The 25,086-nt window shown below is 45.1% G+C and overlaps 1 protein-coding gene across 1 annotated transcript; it reads left to right on the top strand.

Annotated features, from left to right (window-relative positions):
• Window positions 1–1,929: 1,929 nt before the first annotated feature.
• kcnj11l (potassium inwardly rectifying channel subfamily J member 11, like) lies at window positions 1,930–23,359 on the top strand (the record flags this gene model as incomplete). The annotated part of the gene is made up of 5 exons (XM_084335108.1): window positions 1,930–2,088; window positions 9,743–9,982; window positions 12,479–12,748; window positions 14,417–14,624; window positions 22,914–23,359. 5 exons carry the CDS (start codon window positions 1,930–1,932, stop codon window positions 23,357–23,359), a joined length of 1,323 nt encoding a protein of 440 aa, XP_084191234.1.
• Between the last annotated feature and the right edge of the window lie 1,727 nt (window positions 23,360–25,086).

Here is a 25,086-nt window from a genome sequence, read left to right as displayed (position 1 = left end):
GATTTCTTCATGCAAAACAACGGATGCTAAGCTGATACATATGAGAAATATATCAACAAAAAACGTATAAACAAGTCACAGTGGAACAGTAATATCATACTTTTCCAGAGTTTTACCTACTCTACCGCTGCTTAGAAATTAGGCATTTTTCTTTCAAAACTGGGTACCAATGGTTACAGGCAGCCATGTTGGAAGAAAGAGAACTCCACAAATGGTCTGTGAAAGGCCTCCATTCTATTTCACTTGAAAAGTAGCCCATGTGTCAGGGTTCGTCTTCTCCAACCTGCTGCTGCATCTGACTGGAACACATTACAAAACACCCTTAAACTCACTGCCCTCACATCGCTCACTGCTTTTAAACAAAATCTGCAACAGATCTTAACCGACTGTTGCACCTGCTGACTGCCTCCCAATCGCACGCATTGCCCTCAGACTATTCTCTCCTCCCCCTAAGCCCCCTCACCTACCTCCCTCCCTCTCCCCCTTTTTACAAAACGGCCTGTGATAGCAGCGCCGACGCACCGTCTCCCCATCCGCCCTCATCATTTATATAACGTTATTATAACTCCTGGCCGCTGGTGCTGTCGTGGGTTCAGCGTTTTGTCTTCAATTAATAGCTGGTCAGGTGCGTAAAACAACACGATGTACTATAACATTGTATCAATTATGATAAATAATCCACAGCAACTGTAGGAGTCGAGTCTGGCTCAACGGTAGGCTGTTGTGTGATGTGTGTGTGTGTGTGTGTGTGTGTGTGTGTGTGTGTGTGTGTGTGTGTGTGTGTGTGTGTGTGTGTGTGTGTGTGTGTGTGTGTGTGTGTGTGTGTGTGTGTGTGTGTGTGTGTGTGTGTGTGTGTGTGTGTGTGTGTGTGTGTGTGTGTGTGTGTGTGTGTGTGTGTGTGTGTGTGTGTGTGTGTGTGTGTGTGTGTGTGTGTCTGTGTGTCTGTGTGTGTGTCTGTGTGTGTGTCTGTGTCTTTGCTAGCATTTGTTTGCATAGGCTAGCTAGCCAAGTACAGGATGTTTAGAATCAGTGCCCAGATTCCCTCCATGGTGGAAGAAACGACGGTTTATGTGTTGAGGTATGAGAAATATATCAACTAAATGTAACAAATTGCCTCCCAATCGCACGCATAGCCCTCAGACTATTCTCGCCTCCCCCTAAGCCCCCTCACCTACCTCCCTCCCTCTCCCCCTTTCTTCTCTCTCTCTCCCTCTGGTTCTCACTCTCCCTCTGGTTCTCACTCTTCCTTTCTCTTTTTCCCTTTCTCTTTTTCCCTCTCTCCCTTATTTATTGTTGTCCTTGTATACTATTGCTACTGTAATTTTGTATTTTATTTACTTGTATGCATGTACTTGTATGCATGTACATAAGGCATAACAAAAAATATTGTTTGTTTCCGGTTGCTGACCGACCCTGCCGATTTAGGTGCGACCCAATATATTTTCTGAGTTTAAAAAAAAAATTACAAAAAAAAAGAAAACGATTTTTCTTTCTTTTTTTTTTTTAATAAAGTTTCATAGAAATCTTAGTCAAACCTTTAGTATTATGGATATTAAACATGCTGGCAGAGTACATGCATCCATGTTGTTGTGAACATTTTAATTAAATAAAAAAATTCCCTATCCATAGTCGCCGTGGGAAAGAATAAAATAAAAAAATAAAATAAAATAAATTGCCTTAACTGACAACCAACAGGAAACAACATTTTTTTTTATGCCTAACCTTGTCTTTGTTAAACCACCCCACCCCCCTTCCCTCAAAAGGCCTTTGCTTTTTGGACAGGCTGCTTTTGTATATAAGAATTTGTTCTTAATTGCTTGCCTGGGTAAATAAAGTTTAAATCAAAAATAAAATAAAAAATCAGTTCTCATGAAAGTTGTCTTGCCGTCTTTCTTTCTCAGCCAGTAGATCTCGGCGTCACCGGCGAACATGCTGGCCAGGAAGGGTCTCCTGCTGGATGGGTTCTTACTGACCCGTCTGGCAGAGAGCACCAACGAGCCCGACCGCTTCACGCCCAAGTGTCAGCGGGCGCGCTTCATAACCAAGAGCGGCGCCTGCAACGTGGCCCACAAGAACATACGGGAACAGGTACAGTGACATTTACATTTAGTTGACACTTTTATACCTCATTTTTGCATTTTGCATTTTTTTTTAAGGTAGCATTTTTGTACCTCATTGTCTGCATTTTTACTTCATTGTACTTAGGTTGTACTTTAGGTTGTATATTGTATATATATATTTTTTCTTTTTTAATCAAATTTCTTTAATATTCTTTCTTTTCTTTCACATGAAACAAGACAAAACACAATACAGTAATAATAATAACAATGACAATAGAAATAACACAAATAATAAATACAGAACATAAAAATCGAATTATATTATCACAGACCCCACAAAAGACATTTCCTCCCCCACTCCCACCCCCACCCCAGGACCCCCGGACCTCCCAGGATCAGCACCCCGACTCCTCCTCGCCGCTAGATCATGGTCTTTACTTTCTCGGCCGCTGAGGCCCATAGTTCAACGCTGGACTGCCCAACCCCTATCACCCGGGAAGTAGAGATCTCCATATAAATGACATCCAAAAGTATCAGAGACCAATTGATCATTGTACGTTTCTCAGGTTTTTTCCACCTCATACTGTAGCTATCAGTTTTCTGGCTGCTGTAACGCCTGCCAGTATGATTATTTTTTGCTGTATGGAGGCCGGCAATAGTTATTTATCATTTAGGAGTAGTGGTGCTGCCATAAGTGGAATTGTCAGGTTACATATGTTTGAAAGTTTAGTTGTTATGGATTTCCAAAAACTAGCTCCTGGTGGGCATTCCCAAAACTATATTGTATATTTGGGACTTTATTCCTCTTTTACTTTTTTTACTGTATGAAGCACATTTCCAGGGGCTCATACAGAACCAAGCTTCCGCCTACCTCCAGTCAATGGTCTCTAACTACACACCCTCAAGACCCCTCCGCTCTACATCCTCTGGCCGCCTCAGACCCACTCCTATCCGAGCTCCGGGGGGGTCATCAAAGAGAAGCCACCTATTCTCTGTCCTCGCTCCACAATGGTGGAACGAACTTCCCACCACAGTTAGGACAGTCGAAACCCGACCAATCTTTCGCAGTCCACTAAAAACACACTTCTTCAATCAATATCTGAAATTAAAAGTTTTAAATAAATACTGTCTTCTACTATGAGGCACTCTTCCTACTATACTAATATGTCTTTACTACTATGCACTCAACACTGCAGCACCCAAGTTTCAACACTTTGATGAACATTGTTACTCAGCTGAAAGAGTTGTACCCTTCCTGGCGGGCTGCACCATTTTGGGAAATAATCTAATTGCGATTTTCCTGACAGATATTGCGATTGTGATTAAATTTGCGATTATAATAAAAGAAATTAAGCAGCCCCACAGAGGTTATTGTAAAATGCGGTTTGCATCTGGCCTACGCGTGGGTCTGTTCGGGAGACCGAGCCTGACATTTTTTCTTTTTACCTGAGAATCGATACTGGTACCCAACGGTACCTTTTTTTCTGTACTTTACTCTCGCTCTCTGAAGTCTAAACTTCACAACACACAATCTAAAACCCCTTACCTCCCTCTCCCAAACTGTTCCTACAACAATAACAACAACTTGCAAAGGAGATCTTGTATCTCAATGGGACTTCCTGGTTAAATAAAAAAAATCTTTTTTTAAATATATATATATATGTTATTATTTTTTAAATTGCGATTTTCTAATTGCATCATTTCAAATCGCGATTTCGATTTAAAATCGATTAATCGTTCAGCCCTACTTCCTGCTGACTTGTCGTACAGAACTTGTAAGTTGCTTTGGATAAAAGCGTCAGCTAAATGACTAAATGTAAATGTAAGTGATAGGTGCCAATATTAAAACTTTTTTACAGAACATAATGCTGAGAAAATGCTTGGGGTAATTTTGAAATGTTGTTATCACAGTTTGTCCAGCAGGGCGCGCTCTGACTCATAATACTCAGTCATAGTTTACATATAACTCAGTCATAATATTCAGTCATAGTTTACATATAACTCAGTCATAATACTCAGTCATAGTTTACATATAACTCAGTCATAATATTCAGTGATTGTTTACATATAACTCAGTCATAATACTCAGTCATAGTTTACATATAACTCAGTCATAATACTCAGTCATAGTTTACATATAACTCAGTCATCATTTTCAGTCATTGTTTACATATAACTCAGTCATAATACTCAGTCATTGTTTACCTATAACTCAGTCATAATACTCAGTCATAGTTTACATATAACTCAGTCATAATACTCATGCAATACTCTCAGCAGCACTGTCTGCATGAATCTCATAGCTAGCTTGATAGAGTAGAGACGTTTTAGACTTCACTCATTACATAGTGTTTTTAATATACCTACCTATTACCTAAATATAAAGATAAATTCATCATTAGTGAAGATTCAGCTATTTACAATAGAATATAGAATAGAACATGCAAGCGGCCGGGTAGCGCAGCGGACTAAGCGTCTGTCTACCACCGTAGATACACTGGTATCGAATCCGGCTGTCAGCGGTACCTCCGGCTTGGTCGGTCATCATACTAACACAATTGGCAGTGTTAGAGGGTGGGAAGCCGGTGGGTGGTATCCTGGTCGTTGTAAACAGCGACTCCTACAGGTCAGTCAGGGCGCCTGCACAGCAAGGGAAGGAACTGGTGAAGGTAGTGTGACCAATGAGAGTCCGCGCTGTCAGGTGAAAAGAGGCTGCTGGCTGTCTCCTATGTATCGGAGGAAGCATGTGATAGACTTCAGGGCTCCCTAGACCGGCAAGTAGGGGGCAAATGCGTGCAACGACCAGGAAGGGGAGGGAGGAATTGGCATGACGACTAAATTGGGATGGGAGAAAAATACAGAAAAAATAGGAGGAAAAAAAAGTGGATAAAAAAGAATAGAACATGCAATGCAAACTAGTTTGGTTCCAGGTCAAATATAATTCAGTTATCGTCTCACACCTTTCTTTCTTTATATTTATTTTACATATTGCTGAGGGTGGAAGAAGTAGCTACGGTGTGGGACTACATACAAAAAAAATAAAATAGAAATATTTATACTGTATATGAAGAATATCGGTTGTCCTGACTGTGGTGGGACGTTTGTTCCAACCACCACCACCACGGAACCAGGACAGAGAATAGCCTGCTTTGTTTTCGACGGCCCCCTGGGTGCCTGAAGTGGAGTGGGTCTCGCGCGGTGGCCGTGAGATGCGGAGCGTAGGGGTGTGTAGGCTGTGTAGTTTGAGAACGTTGACCCAGAGGACGGAGCCGTTCCCTTTGTTACCATGGAATGCCAGGTCAAGAACCTTGAAGCTTCCTGCTGCAATGGAGCTTCTATCCCCAGGCCATCAGGATGCTCAATGACAATGACACTATGTAACAACCCATGATCTACACTTTAAACAAACACTCACCTACCACTCACTTTACTCACTTTAACACACTTTATATTTATCTATTATTAAAAAGATTTGCACTACATCCATACCTCATTTACACCCTACCCTAAGTTTTGTACCACATCTCATTTCTGCATTGTACCTCACTGTTACTCATTTTACTCTGTGTTGTATATTGTATATATGTATATTGACTTTACTTACTTTTACTTACTTCCTAATTACTTTTTTACTTACTTTCTTTTTTACTGTATGTAGCACACTCACACAGCTCTTTCATAAATAATCATTTCATATAAAGTATTCTGTATTCGGTTGTGACATATAATAAACAAACTTGAAACTTGAAGCTCTTTGAGGAAGTGGGGTGACATGGGCTGACCTTGGTAGGTTGGACGTTGAGGTTAGATATTGCGACTTGAAGACCAGCTAGCAGAGCATTGCAATAATTCAGGTGTGACATGACTGATTGATGATTGGCTACTGGCTAACTAGCCAGAGCTAGTATGAGGAAGTATGAGAAACTACATGGATTGTGCTGAGAAAGGATTATACTGATCAACATCATCATTGGTAAGTAAGAAATAGGGCTAGGGTTCCCCACACCTTTACGTCACACAGCCTGAAACACACTCCTACACAGAGCTGCCTCTACACCTGTACGTCACACAGCCTGAAACACACTCCTACACAGAGCTGCCTCTACACCTGTACGTCACACAGCCTGAAACACACTGCTACACAGAGCTGTCTCTACGCCTGTACATCACACAGCCTGAAACACACTCCTACACAGAGCTGCCTCTACACCTGTACATCACACAGCCTGAAACACACTGCTACTCAGAGCTGCCTCTACACCTGTACATCACACAGCCTGAAACACACTGCTACTCAGAGCTACCTGTACGTCACACAGCCTGAAACAGCTCTGCCCCAAGTGCCTTATAAAACTGTAACAGAAACTGACCTCCGCGACCAAATGAGTTAATAACTTTAAATTGCATGTAAACATAGTGTCACATATATAACCAAATATTAAGCTTGTCTGAACCTTTAGGAGTTATCCAGTGATATAGTCATCAGAAAAGTTAACAGACCATATTTTCTGCGTAAGGAAACCATACCTTTATGGCTGCGTTCATCACCATTTCCATGGACACAGTGAATAAACATCATTCAACTCTCTGGGGTAGGAGTGCCACCTATCCTCTTTATACTTCCTGAAATAACATCATGACATCATCATTCCATCACACATTCCAACTCCTTTTTTTTGCCTTTCAACCTTTTTAACCTTTCAATGGACCTGTCTCAAACCCTGCCCTCTTTTCTTGATCCTCCAATCACAACTGTCGCTTACCTCGGACAAACCAAGTTTGTCCGAGGTAAGCGACAGCTGTGATTGGAGGATCAAGAAAAGGGGCAGGGTTTGAGACAGGTCCATTGAGTCATTACCCCTTCTGGTTGTTGCGATGCCCTACTGTCGGTCTGGGGAGGGTGTAGACGCCTCCCCTGTCGGTCTGGAGAGGCTGTAGACTACCACACGCCTCCCCTGTTGGTCTGGAGAGGGTGTAGACTACCACACGCCTCCCCTGTTGGTCTGGAGAGGGTGTAGACTACCACACACCTCCCCTGTTGGTCTGGAGAGGGTGTAGACTACCACACGCCTCCCCTGTCGGTCTGGAGAGGGTGTAGACTACCACACGCCTCCCCTGTCGGTCTGGAGAGGGTGTAGACTACCACACGCCTCCCCTGTTGGTCTGGAGAGGGTGTAGACTACCACACACCTCCCCTGTCGGTCTGGAGAGGGTGTAGACTCTGCAGTAGTGGGTGAGTGCTTAGACCAGGGGTGGGCAATTATTTTTCCCGGGGGGCCGAATGAGCAACTGAAAATATGTTGGAGGGCCGGGCCAAAATTCCAAACTCAATTATGCATAATATACATTTTATTTCTATATAAAAAGCAGTAAATGGCATTGTTTTGACCCCTGGTAAGAGTGTATGTTATTATTTGGCAATTAAAAGGTGAGGTTAGCTTTCAAAAATATAATTTATTCAAATAGAATTTATTTCCAAAATGATAAACAAAATGTGAAACATTAATAACAAAGGGCATGTATGAAAAAGTGCTATACAAATAAAGTTATTATTTTGAGTTTCATATACTATTGAAACAAGGATTTTCTTAGCTTTCTAAAGACATCACATCATCTTATAGCCAAAATAAACAAGACATGTCACTGAACTGTGTAAAGAAAAGTGTCCTAGTTTTGTAGCCTTTTTTACTTTACATGCCTATATTAAACATTTAATGTTTTCAGAACTGTGCAAAAAAAAGAAAAAAAAATATCAAGTGTCCCATTTCACTTGTTATATTTCCACATTTTAGTGTTCTTCAGTTTTTTTTTTTTTTTTCATTCAGTGTGAGAAATCCAGTCTCTGTTGAGCTTTAACAAGTCCATCAAAGTCAGGTTGCATGTCTGAGGTGGAGATGCGAAGCACAGCTGCCAGATGTTCATCAGTGAGAGAGGATCTGTACCTGGACTTGGTAAACGTCATGACTGAGAATGTCTGTTCACATATCGCTGCTGTCGGGACAAAACCTCATAACTCCAAAAACCCAACTTTTCAGCAGATGAAAAAAACTAACACAGATTTGAGGGTGAATAGAGTTAGGAGGTTTAGACAGATGATCGGTTTAATGCTTTCCCATTGTTTAAACTTTGTAAAACCCACACACACATATGGAGGATGATCTACGGAGTTGATTTATATAATAAAAAAAATTTCAAAAAATGGAGTTATGAGGTTTTGTCCCGACAGCAGCGATATGTAGGTGGAGCCAAAGAGAACCAACATCTTCTGAGCATGTCTCCTCATGTTTGGAAAGTTCTCCTCCTTGAGAGCAGAGTAGAACTCTAGCAGTGATGCTGACTTAAAGTGCTCTTTCAGTAGTGAATCAGACTGCAGGTCAATGAGTTCAAGCTGAACATCAGTGGGTGCACTATCAACACTGCAGGTAAAGGGAGAGGAAACCAGCTGCATTTCATCCTCAACCTTTTTGAAATCTTGAAAACGCCTTGAAAATTCATCATGCAGTGCTCCTAACATGGATGAGTACCTGTGCCGGTGATCAGCTGATGGTTTGACTTCTTTCAGGGTTTTCATGTGTTCGAGATTGTTGCTGCCTAGTTGCCTTGAAATTAATTGCAAATAAATTTTTTTTTATCTACCTACCTCAGTTGTGAAAAAAACCCACACACGACAGTTTTCGGCTTGCCATTGCCCTGACTGCTTTGTTGTTGAATCAAGTCAAATCCTAGGTAAGCGTATATTGTGCGTGTGAACGTTGGCATGAAAAGAAAAAACGTAAAATGTATATATATATATATATATATATATAAATTTTACGTTTTTTCTTTTCATGTAGTGTTGAGGTCTAAGCCAGACCTGGGCATTGTACGGCCCGCGGCCCGGACACGGCCCGCGGGATGATTCTGACCGGCCCGCGAAAGATTACATGATAATAAAAAAATAAAAATAAAAGAAAATATATATATATATTTTCTTTTATTTTTATTTTTTTATTATCATGTAATCTTTCGTGGGCCGGTCAGAATCATCCCGCGGGCCGTGTCCGGGCCGCGGGCCGTACAATGCCCAGGTCTGGCTTAGACCTCAACACTACACAGACACCCACACATTCCAACTCAATAACTCCCGTATCAAATTCATTTGTACATGAGATTATGGTCAGAATAGAGCAGCTTTATGTAAATAAATAATTGGTGCATTTATATAGCAGCTTTTATCCAAAGCGCTTTACAATTTTGTTCCTCACATTTGACCCGTTCACTCACACATTCACACACCAACAGCGCGGAGGCGACCAATGCAAGGTGCCAACCTGCTCATCGGGAGCAATTAGGGGTTAAGTGTCTTGCTCAAGGACACTTCGACGCGTTGCCCGGGAATCGAACCGGGAACCTCCGGTTTTACCAGTCGCCCCCCGCGCGTCTCGGCGGAGCGTTCCTTGTTAACCCTTTCACTGCCGCACTACCAAACGATTAACCCTTTCACTGCAACAATACACAGAAGATGAACCCTTTCACTGCCACACAACAGCAGGTTAACCCTTTCACTGCCACACTACAGAAGGTTAACCCTTTACTATCACACTACCGACGGTAACCATCGGTAGTGTGATAGTAAAGGGTTAACCTTCTGTAGTGTGGCAGTGAAAGGGTTAAACAGCAGGTCTCTCTGGCGCCCCCTGCAGGGCCGCTTCCTGCAGGATGTCTTCACCACCATGGTGGACCTGAAGTGGCAGCACTCCCTGCTGATCTTCACCTCCGCCTTCCTGTGCTCCTGGATGTTGTTCGCCATGGTGTGGTGGCTCCTGGCCTTCGCCCACGGCGACCTGCAGCCCCACGACCCCAACATGGACCCCGCACCCGTGCCCTGCGTCACCGCCATCCACTCCTTCACCTCGGCCTTCCTGTTCTCCATCGAGGTCCAGGTGAGCTCTCTTAATAAAGGGGCACTTCGCCAAAAAAAACAATGCACCTTATTCTCTCGCACATCCAAAAACTGGAAACAGTTTCGCACACATTGATTTAGTTTGACGTTTATTGAGAGTAAATGAGTTTGAATATGGCCACCAGTGATGTCATCAGGGACATTGAATCCTTGTGTAGGGCAAACAATTACCAAATCATAATTAAAGGTGCTATATAGATAACATTCAGACACTAGATCAGGGGTCTCAAACTCAATTTACCTGGGGGCCGCTGGAGGTAGAGTCTGGGTGAGGCTGGGCCGCATCAAATATTCCACAAAAAAAGGGTTTCAAGTATTCAAAAAAAAAGTACAACTGATCCAATCTTCTCAATCTTTAGCAATAACATTTCAGAACATGAACAGTTCTTCAGGAGGTTAGGATGATTCCAAGGGCCCAGCACTGGGGGGGGGGGGGGGGGGGGGGGCAGAGAACACTATTATTATCTTTTTATTAATATGGTTTTATTATTATCCTAAAGTAAGTTAATGTAGATGACTCAAAAGTATAATTGCCTGTATTATAAAAAAATAGGTAAAAACCATATTATGCGTTTTCATCAATAAATAAATGCCCCACATTTTTTTATAGATTGGGGGCCCCACATTTTTTAATAGATTGGGGGCCCACAAATTGATTATTTCATGGGGCCCAGAATCTCCAGCTATGCCCCTGGGTGGGACTCAGGATGAATGCATATTTTTCCGTCCATTCACCTTTGAATTGCAGTCAACTTTTCTTTTACTGACCATCTTTGAAAATGCCATATTTTTCTGCTGGCTGCCTGCTGGCGAAAATAGGCTAATAGCTACATTTATTTCACAGAGATAAAACTGGGAGCGAGTTTACTGTAGAATAGATGCGCTGTCAACTCTGCTCCGACTTGAACTGAAAGAGAGAGACGACATGCAGTCCGTGAAGACCCGCCCTACTCCCCTACTCTGCCTCTGATTCGCAGACTGTGGGTGAGGGGGAAAAACGCTGATGGGACGCGTATGTGATTGGACCAGACTCGTACACAGACAGACAGTGGCAGTGCAGCCGGACGCGTGAATATTTTAGGCAACCAACTTGTGTTTAGCGTTTCTCTGATTGGCCAATACGCCCATGTGACCACGGCAGCGCGAGAGAGCGGCAGCGCGGAAATAGGCTGTCTATTGCCTCGCGCTGCAGCGCGGAAATAGGCTGTCTATTGCCATTCTCTAAGTCAAACTCTAACCTTAACCAGCTCCTTAACAGCGCCTAAACTTAACCCTTCTAACCTTAAGCAACTCCGAAACAATGCCTAACCTTAACCAACTCCGAAACAATGCCTAAACTTAACCGGCGAAATGAATGCACGTTAAAAAATATTGCCATTCTCTAAGTCAAACTCTAACCTTAACCAGCTCCTTAACAGCGCCTAAACTTAACCCTTCTAACCTTAAGCAACTCCGAAACAATGCCTAACCTTAACCAACTCCGAAACAATGCTTAAAGTTATGCCTAAACTTAACGGCGAAAGAATGCGAATGCACGTTAAAAAAAAAAAAAAAAAAATTGAAGGGAATCGAACTAGCCAGCAACAAGCTATAGGATCCACAGCCATGCAGCTTTGCCAATTGAGCTATTTCTGGATACTGAATAAGGGGCGGTTACTGGCATATAATGAGCTCCGCTCTGCTGCTGCTGCGTCGCCGCGGGGGCGTGGCTAGACGCAAGTTGGGCGTGGTTAGACACAAGTTGGTTGCCTTTAATATTTAGGCAGCGAGCATGCATTTGCTTCCACTTTACTTGATATCACTCCGGAATCACGTTTCAACCAAGTCACTAACATAACGTTGCTGTCATGAGCCTGCGCTATGGTAGCCTACAATAAAATAAATAAAACGTCCAACTCTCGCGCAACGACTTGGCAAACAGTTGCGCGCGGGCCGCATTAACACTAAACTTTGATGTCCAGTAGGGGGCCGCAAAATATCACGCGGGCCGCGAGTTTGAGACCCCTGCACTAGATGGTGCTATAGATAACATTCAGCCACTAGATGGTGCTATAGATAACATTCAGCCGCTAGATGGTGCTATAGATAACATTCAGCCACTAGATGTCGCACTGGAGCACCAGCATGTCATTTATCCAATCAGGTGCTTTCCACTTGGGGGAAATGGGAAGTAGGGAGGGGATACATGCCTGCAACATGTAAACAACAACATACATTTTGGACCTGCAAACATTTTATAAATGATAAATTCATTCATCAATAATTCTTTGGTGTTAACTGTCTGTAGTGTGGTAGTGAAAGGTTAACCTTCTGTAGTGTGGTTGTGAAAGGGTTAACCTTCTGTAGTGTGGTAGTGAAAGGGTTAACCTTCTGTAGTGTGGTAGTGAAAGGGTTAACCTTCTGTAGTGGTAGTGAAAGGGTTAACCGTATGTAGTGTGGTAGTGAAAGGGTTAACCGTCTGAAGTCTGTCCCCCAGGTGACGATAGGGTTCGGCGGCCGCATGGTCACGGAGGAGTGTCCGCTGGCCATCATGGTGCTGATCGTGCAGAACATCCTGGGCCTGATCGTCAACGCCGTGATGCTGGGCTGCGTCTTCATGAAGACGGCTCAGGCCAACCGGCGCGCGGAGACCCTCATCTTCTCACGCAACGCCGTCATCGCCCCGCGCAGCGGACGGCCCACCTTCATGTTCCGCCTGGGGGACCTGAGGAAGAGCATGATCATCTCTGCCACGGTGCAGCTCCAGGTGAGGAAGAGCGTGATCATCTAGCTCCAGGTGAGGAAGAGCGTGATCATCTAGCTCCAGGTGAGGAAGAGCATGATCATCTCCACCACGGTGCAGCTCCAGGTGAGGAAGAGCGTGATCATCTAGCTCCAGGTGAGGAAGAGCGTGATCATCTCCACCACGGTGCAGCTCCAGGTGAGGAAGAGCGTGATCATCTAGCTCCAGGTGAGGAAGAGCGTGATCATCTCCACCACGGTGCAGCTCCAGGTGAGGAAGAGCGTGATCATCTAGCTCCAGGTGAGGAAGAGGCGAGCGTGATCATCTCCACCACGGTGCAGCTCCAGGTGAGGAAAAGCGTGATCATCTCTGCCACGGTGCAGCTCCAGGTGAGGAAGAGCGTGATCAGCTCTGCCACGGTGCAGCTCCAGGTGAGGAAGAGCGTGATCAAAATATGGGGTGATGGTAGACAAAGCAACTCTGAGGTCATGCTCAATGTCCAATCTGTTCCTCTGCTTTGTCTTCAGCTGGACCAAAAAATTACACACTCCGTGACCCACTCAAAATGGCCCCGCGACCCACTTTTGGGTCGTGACCCACCAGTTGAGAAACACTGCTATAGATAACATTCAGCCACTAGACTAGATGGTGCTATAGATAACATTCAGCCACTAGATGGTGCTATAGAAACATACAGTACATTATCTATATATCTCTACACATGTAAACATTCTCTTGATCTCTTAAAGGTCACTGAATTTCCCCCATTGTCATAAAGATGGTAGAGGAGATGTCACGGATCCTCTGTGCCGCCGTCTCTGCACCGATCCGATATTGATATCAGATATCGGCCCCGATATGACTCAAATAGCTATATCGGGTATAGGAGAAAATGATTCTTTATCTTTTTTTATATATCATTTTTTTATCGTTTTTTTTCCTTTTTCTTTTTTATAATTTTTATAATAAATAACAATTCAGTACATTTATATCTATGTGTTAATTTGTTACATTTTGTTTCACTAAGTTAGGAAAGTAATGTTTTAAGTCAAGCCTGATGTTGCCTTGCACAAAATAATGATCCCAGTCTCTTCCACACAGTGAGGCATACAGTTTATTAATTGAACAATGGGTATCGGATCGGTACTCGGTATCGGACCGATACCCAAAGCCCAGGTATCGGTATCGGGACTGAAATAGGGCTGGGCGATATGGCCTAAAAATTAAATCTCAGATTTTTTCACACCACATCCGATTTACTTATCTTAAAAACTAGAAACGCCAAGGAAAATTATTAAAATAAAATATTATATATATATATATATATAAAAGGTTACTCTTGATCAAACAAAGATGAATGTCCCTATTGGGATTAATAGTGCAATAACTAGCTTTTTCACCAAACTTCACTTAAAAGGTGCCTCTTGATCATCAAACAAGAATGAATTTAATAAAGTGCAAATCTAACTTTCACCAAACATCACTTTTTGTAAAATAAAAGGTGACTCTTAAAAAAAAATATATATATATATTTTTTTTCTTTTGTTGTGAAAATCGTCCTAAATCATGAATTCAAATTCAATCAAATCGAATTCAATCAAATCGATTAATCGTTCAGCCCTAGACTGAAAAAGTCGGATCGGTGCATCCCTAACACTCAACCCCTGCTGCGGTGGTCTGTGTCCCGGACAGGTGATCCGCAGGACGGTGACGAGCGAGGGCGAGGTGATCCCTGTGTGTCAGCTGGATATCCAGGTGGAGAACCCCCTGAGGAGCAACGGCATCTTCCTCGTGTCGCCGCTCATCATCAGCCACACCATCGGGAGGGGCAGCCCCCTGTACGAGCTCTCCGCCCACTCCCTGAGCTCCGAGGACCTGGAGATCATCGTCATCCTGGAAGGTAAAAGGTCCTTGAAGTGCTTAAAGTGCTTGATTTTTTACCAAAAAAAGTCCTGGAGGCCTGGAATTCCTTGAAAACAGCTAATTCTTTTAACAAGGTGCTTAAAACGTCCTTGAAATTCAAATCAACCATTCGCATTCAACCGTTTTGTTCATCCATGATAAAATTGTTCTGAATCAAGTAATTGAATTTATTTAAGTGTAATTGATTGTCGGAAATTTCTCTAGACAATACGTTTAACATGGCTACACATGGATCCACTGAAACGGATATTTAAAAAATCAATATTAGATCAGTTTTATAAAAAAATAAAAATAAAAACAGCATTTAAAAGTGAATTGTATCCTTTTAAATGCCATTAAAAAAGTACTTGAAAGTCCTTGCATTTAATTTTGCAATTTCTGTGGGAATGCTGTAAAGGACACAACCTACCCGTGCAGGTATTCCTTTGAGAAACATACAAAACATAATTTAAAGTAACACGCCGCCAATATTATGGGGAAACGTGCTTACCGTCTTTTCCGGACTCAGAGAGGAAATCTTCTTGTCTCTGTGCGTTCAGTAGAAAGCTATCCGGCTGCAAGCGAACCTAGCTTAGCACAAATGTATGGAAGCGGATACTGACTGTAAGGGACGCGTCTGTTGCTCATGCTGGGTACTCGTCTGGTGAAAGAATGAATGTCCACAAGGTCCGTTCCAATAACAAACACCCCAACTGGGTTTATTTACCTCATAATTACCGAAAGCACAATTTGCCTGTGATATGAGTAAATGCTAATATGAACAAACAAACACTATACACTACAAACAAAACGATAACCAAACAACGTGCCGTGTCGACGTGACGTGACGACGGTCAAAAACTGTTAGGCTCTGCCGGTAACCAAACGCACCTGCTGTCATCAGTCCCGTTACCCATTAACTCTTTCAGTGCCACTCACGAGATTTCTCTGGTTTTTTTATAGGTGGTTGCGTGCCACTCACGAGATTTCTCGGAATTATTATTATTATTATTTTTTTGCGATCTGAAAAATTATTGCATCACCCGAGCCTACCCGAGTATAGCCGAGCTGCGCCGGTGATCACTGTGGAAAAAAGCGCCCCCTGTCGTCTCCCAGATGACATAAGTGATTTTGGAATGGACTCAATGAAAATGAATGGGGAAAAAAATCCGGTACTCCACATTTTCCAGTTCACTGATCCAGCCGGGGTTACCACAGTTCATTCTGGAGCCTCAGATCCCCACGGATCATGGAGATCTACAGTGTCGCGTTGGATCCATACACGTATCGATTTTTTCGAATGGTGATCAGGAATTGGAATATACCAGTTGGATACCATCTGATGTCAGGTACGGACTCTATGTTATCAGTGGTAGGATAATCGGAGTAAGTTTGATGAAGTTATAAGCTGTTTTGTGAAATGTCTTCTTTCGGTTTCACTGTAAAAGTCTGTGAGGAAATCAACGGAGCGATTATCAGTGCGCGGCCGTAATGTGCTTGCGTGCACGTATAATATTGATCATCTAGCGTTTATTTGAAAACGATTCATAAAAAGGCAGACGAATATCAACGTTGTGGAATATTCCACTAAAAGACGATTTTCATAGAATGCTCCAGAATGAGCTGTTTTTTATATCAAAACGGGGGCTTTTCTAACTGCTCTGAAACGGAAACGACGCGATAAAAAAACAATCTGCCTTCACAGCACTGACTGGAAAATAGTCTTTGATAATGCGATGGGCAGATTAGACACATAGCCATAATTTAAAACATAGATTAGGCGATATTAACGTTAACATTGGCGCCGATGGTGGCATTCAAGCGGTAAAACGGAAAACCAGGCGTGGCACTGAAAGAGTTAAGTAGCTACGTATGTCACCTACTGGTGAGCAACGGGAACTGATGCCACAAACCCAATTTGGCAGGCTGGCAGGCACAATGTATACAGGCAGAACTCAACATAAATACATAAACAAAACAAACGCATACAATATAACACATGGCACTACAACCATGTAAATTGGCTCTTACACTGACCATTAGCCTAGCTTAAGACTCTGGGAGAGGCTAGCTTTTCCGTATCTGCTTCCATTAATTTGTGCTACTTAACGCACAGAGAGGAGATTGGTATCTATCTGCTTGTCTGACTCTGGAGAAGACGGTAAGCACATTTCCCATAATGTTCGCATGTTCCTTTTAAAGCTAGACTCTGGATTAAGGAGTGGGCGATATATACAGTTATACAGATATATACAGATATACATAAATGACACATCAGTAGAAAAGGAGTAAATGCACTCACATTGTGTCTACTGGCTGGTGCACAATGAGAACTGTTGACCATTAGCTTTGACTACAGACGTAAAGACCCCCTCCAGATGTATTTTAAACCCTTTCAAAATTCAAAATTGAATAACAATTTGTATAAATGTTTATTCTTTTCCACCAAATTGTTCAATAAACTACTGAAAATATCTAAGCAGCATCTCTACACAGTAAATTTCGCAGAGAGTAAATTATACTCAAACTGAGTACAGTAAATTTCGCAGAGTAAATTTTACTCAAACTGAGTACATTTTACTCAGTTTGTGAAATTTACTGTGTACAGTTATGGAGTTAACCATAAATAACAATCTGTATAGTCAAAGTCATGCCTCCAAGAGGAGTTAACCATGAATAACGTTAGGTTATGACTATAACCAAGTTCTGTTAGTTAGGGGCGATGCTTGGCATCACTACTGCACTATCTCGCGTACGTGCACGCGTACTGAATAAACCACAAATGTACCTCTAATACCAGTATTAGTCTGACCACACCCCTCATCAGCTTACCTTCATAAGCAGGTGTGTGGTCACCTGCTCTCCTCCTTCCCAAGCTTTCACCACAAGGTGAGGACAAGGGCTGCAGCGGTCGTCTGATGCCAAGCATCGCCCCTAACTAACAGAACTTGGTTATAGTCATAACCTAACGTTCTGTATCGTTAGTGGCTTAGCTTGGCATCACTACTGCACAAGGGAGGCCAAGCGGAGCCACTTGGCTGACAAATACACCCCGCTGACAGCCCCCCAAAACCATCAGAACAGGGAGGGCCGAGCCCCCCCGACCCCCCCTAATGGAGGGTATCCCCCCTATTAGAGGCTTCACGGGAAGGCGACGGACCCGACCGTGCGAAGAGGCACTCAAGCAACTTAACGCACAGGGTGAGCAGACCGTGGCTTGACCCCACGACTACACACACGCACAACCCGCATGCCACCCGGGAACGAACGGAGGAACAACCTCGTTACTGCCCCCAGAATCACGGGGCCAAGGGCAAACCCAACCCCGTGGCAAGGCCGCAGCACCGGAGCGCGAAGGAAGACCCAGACCCACCAAAAGGACTGGACTCCCTGGAATGGGGGCCCGGAGAAGTCCATGATGCCAGCATCAAGACCCCACCAGGTGGGCACGCAGTGCCCCGCCCCCCACATCGCCAGCGTATTCGGACAAAGGCCCCTCAGTTACTGCACCTGGTATTCCCAGGCGGAATCCCATCCAAGTACTAACCAGGCCAGAACCTGCTTAGCTTCCGAGATCGGACGAGATCGGGCGTGTTCAGGTCGGTATGGCCGTAAGCCGAGCGGGCCCCGTCCCCCCAATAGTACACCGCCTGGCACACTGACCCTGCAGAACAGGCAGTCAGCATGGCCGTAAGCACACAAAAAGGTTAACCAACGGAAGCAGGCAGCGCACCGGGGAAAAACCAGGCAACAGGCTGTTAACCCTAGCCTGGAGACTGCGGACGAGACAGGCGCCAGAGGGGACAGCTGAACACAGCCGCCCCGGCGGAAGGAGCGTAAGCTGGCGGTGTTGCATGACCAAGCCTCCATTTAACAACCCCCACCCAGAGGGGTCGAGGCAGAGAAGGCTGACACGATTGGCAGACGTCATGAACGTGCAGGGGCACCCTCAAACGGTGAACCCGGGAGTTGACACTGCTCCAACACACCAGGGAATCAACCACCTTGGTGTTACCCAATGCGGTGGTTGTTCCTATAACCCCTCAAGAAAAAACTCCAAAACACACCTGCGGGTATACACCGGCTATACCGCAGTACAAGTGTTTCAGTTTCCAAAAAGGGTTAACCCAGGCCTACGGGTCGCAAACATCACTTCGGACCGGGCCTGGCGGTACGGGAAGCACAGGGTCACCAGAGGAGGTCAAAAAACCACCCCCACAGGCCCCTCTTCGCCATGCGTGAGAGAGGAGCGAAAAATAATGGAGAACCAGCCCCTAAGCACACCGTACCTGGTATTCCCCGGCGGTCTCCCAACCAAGTACTAACCAGGACCAACCTGTGTAGCGGCCGAGATCCGACGAGATCGAGCGCGTACAGAATGGCATGGCTGTAAGCCATGACGACAGTGCTGAGTAAAAACATACCCAACCAGGGTCTCCATAGCGCTTAACCCTGTGACACCCAGACCGACCTGGCATTTTTCCCCCTGAAAAAAGCCCAAGTCCCTCAGGGTACCAGAACAGCAGATCTGCATCCCCGGCGGACAACGGGTTCAACTGATCTGGACCAGCGTGACCAGAACCAGTCCCGTGCCCTAACCACGCCGACATGCCTACTCCAGGAGAAGGGCAGATATGCGTGTTGATCTTAACATGAAAAGAAGGCGCCACCCAGACGTTCGGACGAACCGCGCCTGGTGGCCCACCCCAAGGGCGTGAGACCCCACTACATATGTTCAGATCCATCCCGTCATCATCCCCCAGACATGAACGAGAATCCGTCGACAACCCACCCAGGTCATGGGATGTGGTCGTCGGAAGAGGAAAAACCCCCATCTCAGTTGCTTTATAAAAACGCTGTTTCAACCACAAGCAACCAAGGCGTGCCAGTCAATCGCCTGTTTACAGCGAGCTAGCACTATACGTGCGTCGGGACACACCCCCATCAATGAACAGGCTATTTAGACCTGCCATTGAATCCCCAAGGCGCCCAGGGGAACGACAAGAGGGGTGTGACACTCCCTAACTCCAACACTTCTGGAATAGAAAGAAGGAAGCATCAACAGTATGTATCCCAGTCTACACAGCCGGGGTAAAAAATGTTCACATTTTTACATCCCACCACCCTCCCATAGGAAAGAGACGGGGATCCCCAGAGAGACTTCCCACGCGAGCTGTACAGATTGAAAAGAATATATTGCACCTTGAGCCATGTAAAAAACTGGTTTTAGGGCCTCCGGGGAAGAGGCACTGAACCCATACACACTCAACAAACGAATTGAATCGAATATACATACAATAGAAAAGGACCCTTCTAGAGGGTCCACTCACTTTGACAATCTGAGGAGGAAGGCTCTGTACTCTGATGGAGGCTTCCTCACATGGAAGAAGGAGTCCGAACTCACAGAAGGCCTGAATAGGCGCTTGGTGAGGAGGAGCCCTGACCACCCCCCCTGAAAACAGATCCATCACATGGACCTGAACAGCACACGGAAGTCCTACCAACAGAGACGCGCACGGTGACGTACTCTATGGCGGGGGAATTCCTGCGGTGCACACGCCCAATATACCAGGCCGTGGGACCAGGAACTCCCTCCCCCCCCCCCCCCCCCCCCCCCCCCGTAACGTGCCGAACCGCCACGTGACGGGAACCTTGAAGGACAGGGGGTGTACCCCTGACCGACAGAACAATGGGGAGAGGAAAGGTTACCAGTTCACCCCTTTACGACCCCACACCCATGATACGACGTAACGACAAAAAGAGAATATGACACAGTCATAGTCAGCTCTATGAAGCGTTTCACAGCTCCACACAGCGCATGAGCTAACCTGCTATCTGATTTTTACTAAGGAAAAACACAGAATAGAGAGGGCTCTAAGAACCCCGGTCCAACATACACATGTGCTTCTGTGGCCAGTACAACCCAGTTGTAGGTCACATGACACACACAACCCATCATCACCTACAAAAAATGGCAAAAACACTCAACAGAGGAACGCCGTTTTTTTCACAATGAGAGAATACATCATTCTTGATTAGTATCGACCACAGGCCTTGCTAAGCACACATGACAGCAACCAAACCAATTTCCCTTTAGGAAATAAGTTTCTCCAGCAGATTTAGCACAACCTCAGCAATCAAGCTAAGAGTTACATCGTATCCCTACCACACAAAAGACACAATTAATGCACAACATGTCTGATAGGAGGTGATAAAGTCCCCAGGGAACCGGGGGGGAAAACACAATCCTCCTATTTTACCCTCAATACGGCCAGTTAAAACAGGAAAACCTGTTAATGTGTGAACACACTGTTCATTGTCATTACAGTCTGAGAAAGAACATTCTTTTACTCACTTGTCACCAAGCATAGCTTCATAGGTTAGTTGCCTTAGTAGTGAGTACACGGTACACATAAACACCATGATGTTTCTCACACAACAACCAGATCAATACATCACGATCTGCACGGAGAAGCTAACTGCCAGTGACAAAAACAGCTCACACATAACCCGCAACGTATCCTAAATGCATTGCGACAACACACGTTTTGGGAAAAAACACCGTTATTCACAATACATTTAGCAAAGTAAAACCAGAAGACGTGTTATGAGGTCTGGCCAACCCCGTACCTACCCGGAACGCAGATCAGCGAAGTGCAGTCACAAGACACCGTAGAACACAGCCGACCTGTGTTGTTCGATCCGGGCAGCGTCGCCGCTCCAACCAGTCGCTACAGTCCTCTTTGTTGACGCAATCCCCGTCCAAGCTCAGGGCAGGGTCGACGAAACATCCCCTGTCAAGGATGACGTCGCGGTCAAGAGTGTAAAACATGTTAAAATCAAAGCACGTTCAACAGAATAGCATCAAGCCAACGGCGATCAGAAGCGAGCTCCGGCGGCGCGCGAGAAGCTAAGCTACCCCGCGCCAGCCATGGCCCTAGCAGCAAGCTAACGTTTACCCAGCGACCACGACATGCTAGCCCCGCAGCTAACAGCTGACTGGCTAACAGTAGGCCTTAAGCAGGCCATGCAGCGATCCAGCAGGCTAACGCAGCAGTTAACAGCTGACTGGCTAACCGTAAGCTATGAACATGTAAACAATGACATAACACTCACCCAGACAGGCCGCCGTTCTGAACCCCTCCACACTTTTTAAGAGAAAAGAGAAAACAAGACGTCAACACCGCTTCACAACGGTGAACATCCGGCGGAATCAGCACAGTACCAACTGGCCTGTGTAGCTGACTTCGAACATGAATCTGCCGCTATCGCACATTACATGCACATATCCCCTCGTGAAGGAATACTCTCATTTGGATATGAAAGATGGGGTCTTAACACGGTGACAGAGAGAATCCACTCGTCCAGAACACACAGGGATCACCAGTGTCAATGGTCGCGGCCCACTAGTTAAAACTATAATGGTCTTCAGACCAAGGTCTCCTGTCGCCTAGGCGGCTAAACAAAGGACCCTAGCCTGGGGCCGGTTTCCATAAACTTTGTCAAGTAGCCCCCATAGCACTAACAGACAAGTGGAGCCCGCCAGCAAACACTACTCACCCAACCTGGAACGCACCGCTCCTCACAACAGCGGCATGTCCGACAGTTCAGCTGTGGCCTGACAGGTTTCACCCCAACAAACACAGCAAGGAACTGCAGTTGAGAAGCATGCAGCGGCGTGCTCCCAATACGAAAACCGGTGGAGGGTTTTTAGAATGATCATCATCTTCTAGACACTCCAGTACGAAGACAATATCGCCGTATTTTCTCGAAAATAGTGAGAGAGAAAATAAAGATATGATGTCAACGTATCCTTGTTTCCCAAGCTGTTCCTAATCCAATTTCTTCCATCATGGTGTCAAGTGTGGGGATCTACCGAGGCACCTCTTCCTTGTGGTGAAAGCGAGAAGGAGGAGAGCAGGTGACCACACACCTGCTTATGAAGGTAAGCTGATGAGGGGTGTGGTCAGACTAATACTGGTATTAGAGGTACATTTGTGGTTTATTCAGTACGCGTGCACGTACGCGAGATAGTGCAGTAGTGATGCCAAGCTAAGCCACTAACGATACAGAACAACCTGTATAGTCAAAGTCACGCCTCCAAGAGGAGTTAACCATAAATAACAACCTGTATAGTCAAAGTCACGCCTCCAAGAGGAGTTAACCATAAAAAAGAGGTTTCTGAGTGGAGACATGACTAATGTGAACTGGGTTGATTGACAGGTGTGGTGGAGGCCACGGGGATCACCATGTGTGGTATGATTGACAGGTATGGTATGATTGACAGGTGTGGTGGAGACCACAGGGATCACCATGCAGGCACGGACGTCCTACACGCCCGACGAGATCCTCTGGGGCCGGCGCTTCGTCTCCATCATGACGGAGGAGGACGGCCGCTACTCCGTGGACTACTCCAAGTTCGGCAACACGGTGCCCGTCCGCATGCCCGCCCTGAGCGCCAAGGAGCTGGACCAGACCCGGGGGGTGCAGGAGGAAGCGGAGCCAGAGGTCCTGCCGCAGGGCTGGGGGTTGGTCCGAGCCGGCAGGGGCGGGTTCCGCAAGGGGGGGTGGGGCGGCAGGGTGGGCGATAGCGCAGACTTCAGGCCCTGGTACGCCCACACCGGGAAGGAGGAGGGGGAGGAGAAGCCCAGGGAGAGGAAGTCGCAGAACAAACGGGTGCAGCTGGAGGTGATCGGTCGGCAAGAGGATTGTCTGGGAGATGTGAGTGACTGACGAAGGTCTACGACCACGTGCCAATGTGTTACAGTGTAACTACATTTGAAAGGTGCTATAGATAACGTGAAGTAGAGTAATCCTTAAAAAATATATTATAATATATCCACGGAGTGTTTATAAAGGTGCCAATGTGTTACAGTGTAACTACATTTTAAAGGTGCTATAGATAACATTTTCACGTAGAGTAATCATCAAAAAAATATAATAATAAATCCACAGAGCGTTTATAAAGGTACGGAATAAAAGCATTGCTCCCCCCCAAAAATCTTTGATTAATTCATTTATCATTTCAAACGTTTTGGCAGGTCCAAAATGAATGTTGTTGTTTACATGTTACGTGCATGTATCCCCCTCCTTACTTCCCATTGGCCCATGTGGAAGTCACCTCACTAGATACATGACTAGTGGCTGAATGTTATCTATAGCACCTTTAACGTGGATATAGAATTATTCCTATTATGTCTTGTTTTGACTTGTTTTGAGACATTCCTATTATCCAAGGCTGGGGTTGCACCAATACAACCAATACCCTTACTATAGTCTGATTCCAAGAAACATGTGATGTTATATTTGTGATTTTATTTGCTGCATTTTTTTTTACACATAAACTGTATGTTTGATCTCTCTAATGGAGAAATAATTTTTTTTTTCTTTTTTTTTTACTTTTTTTTTTAGCGTTTATCGCTTTTCTGGAAACAGGTTGAATGGGATGTAGAGTAGGGGAAGACACTCTGAGAAAATACGGCGGGTCCGGGAATCGAACTCGTGTACCCCAGATCCGTGACGAGCACGGTTGTCCCCGACGCAGAAATAGCGCCGAGGTACGCTGTGAGCTACGGGAGCTCGCCCGAGAAATAATTATTATATCTTAATGATTCTTTGTCCAATGAGCCCAAACGGACGGTCTAAGTCTCTACTGTTGGATTCAGATCAGTACTTGGTATCGGTAGGATTTGGAGTTTGTATCAGTGATGAATCGCTATCAGTAATCAATAAGTGGTTTTGATGCTTCTCTAATTAACGCACAACTTTTGTACGATATACAGTAACTTTAAAGGTAGACTCTAGGCAAAAGACTTCCACTTTCTTCCTGTTTCCCAGGACAGTTCAGTCAGGATTTGTAAACACATGGGGTGTTTGGGGGACTGGCTGTTCCAGCCTTCCGGGAGGGGAGCTCACATGCTGTCGAATAATACTGTACTTATTGTACTTATTTTATGCCTATTCTTATGTCTGCACTTTATGCGTTGCTTTTATTCTGTCAACCGTATGCTAATTCTATGCCTATGTTCATTTGATGCTATTTGCTGTGAAGCACTTTTATTTTTTTTAATCTTCTCTTTCTCCAATTTGTCTCCGTTTTTCTTTTTTCTCCCTGTCCCAATTTAGTCGTTGTGCCCCCCCTCCCCGACCTGGTCGTTGTACGCATGTTCTCCTACGAGTCGGTACAAGGGCGTCCCGAAGCCGATCGCACGCTTCCTCCGATTACGTGTGGCGACTGCCAGTGACATCTTTTCACTTGGCAGCGAGGACTCTCATTGGTGAAGTGTAACGCGTGGGAGGGCACGCTATCTCCACCAAGTCCTGCCCCCGCTGAGCAAGCGCCGAGACCTGACCTGTAGGCGTCGCTGTCCACAACGCCATATTCCCACCCACCAGCTTCCCACCCCCTAATACTGCCAATTGTATTAGTATGAACGACCAGCCAAGCTGGTAGCAACGCC

The sequence above is a fragment of the Notolepis coatsorum genome, assembly GCF_963971535.1.
Source record: "Notolepis coatsorum genome assembly, chromosome: 18".
NCBI classification, from domain to species: Eukaryota; Metazoa; Chordata; class Actinopteri; order Aulopiformes; family Paralepididae; genus Notolepis; species Notolepis coatsorum.
The sequence above is the reverse complement of the archived record's forward strand: the minus strand, read 5'-3'. Positions and strand labels throughout refer to the sequence as shown.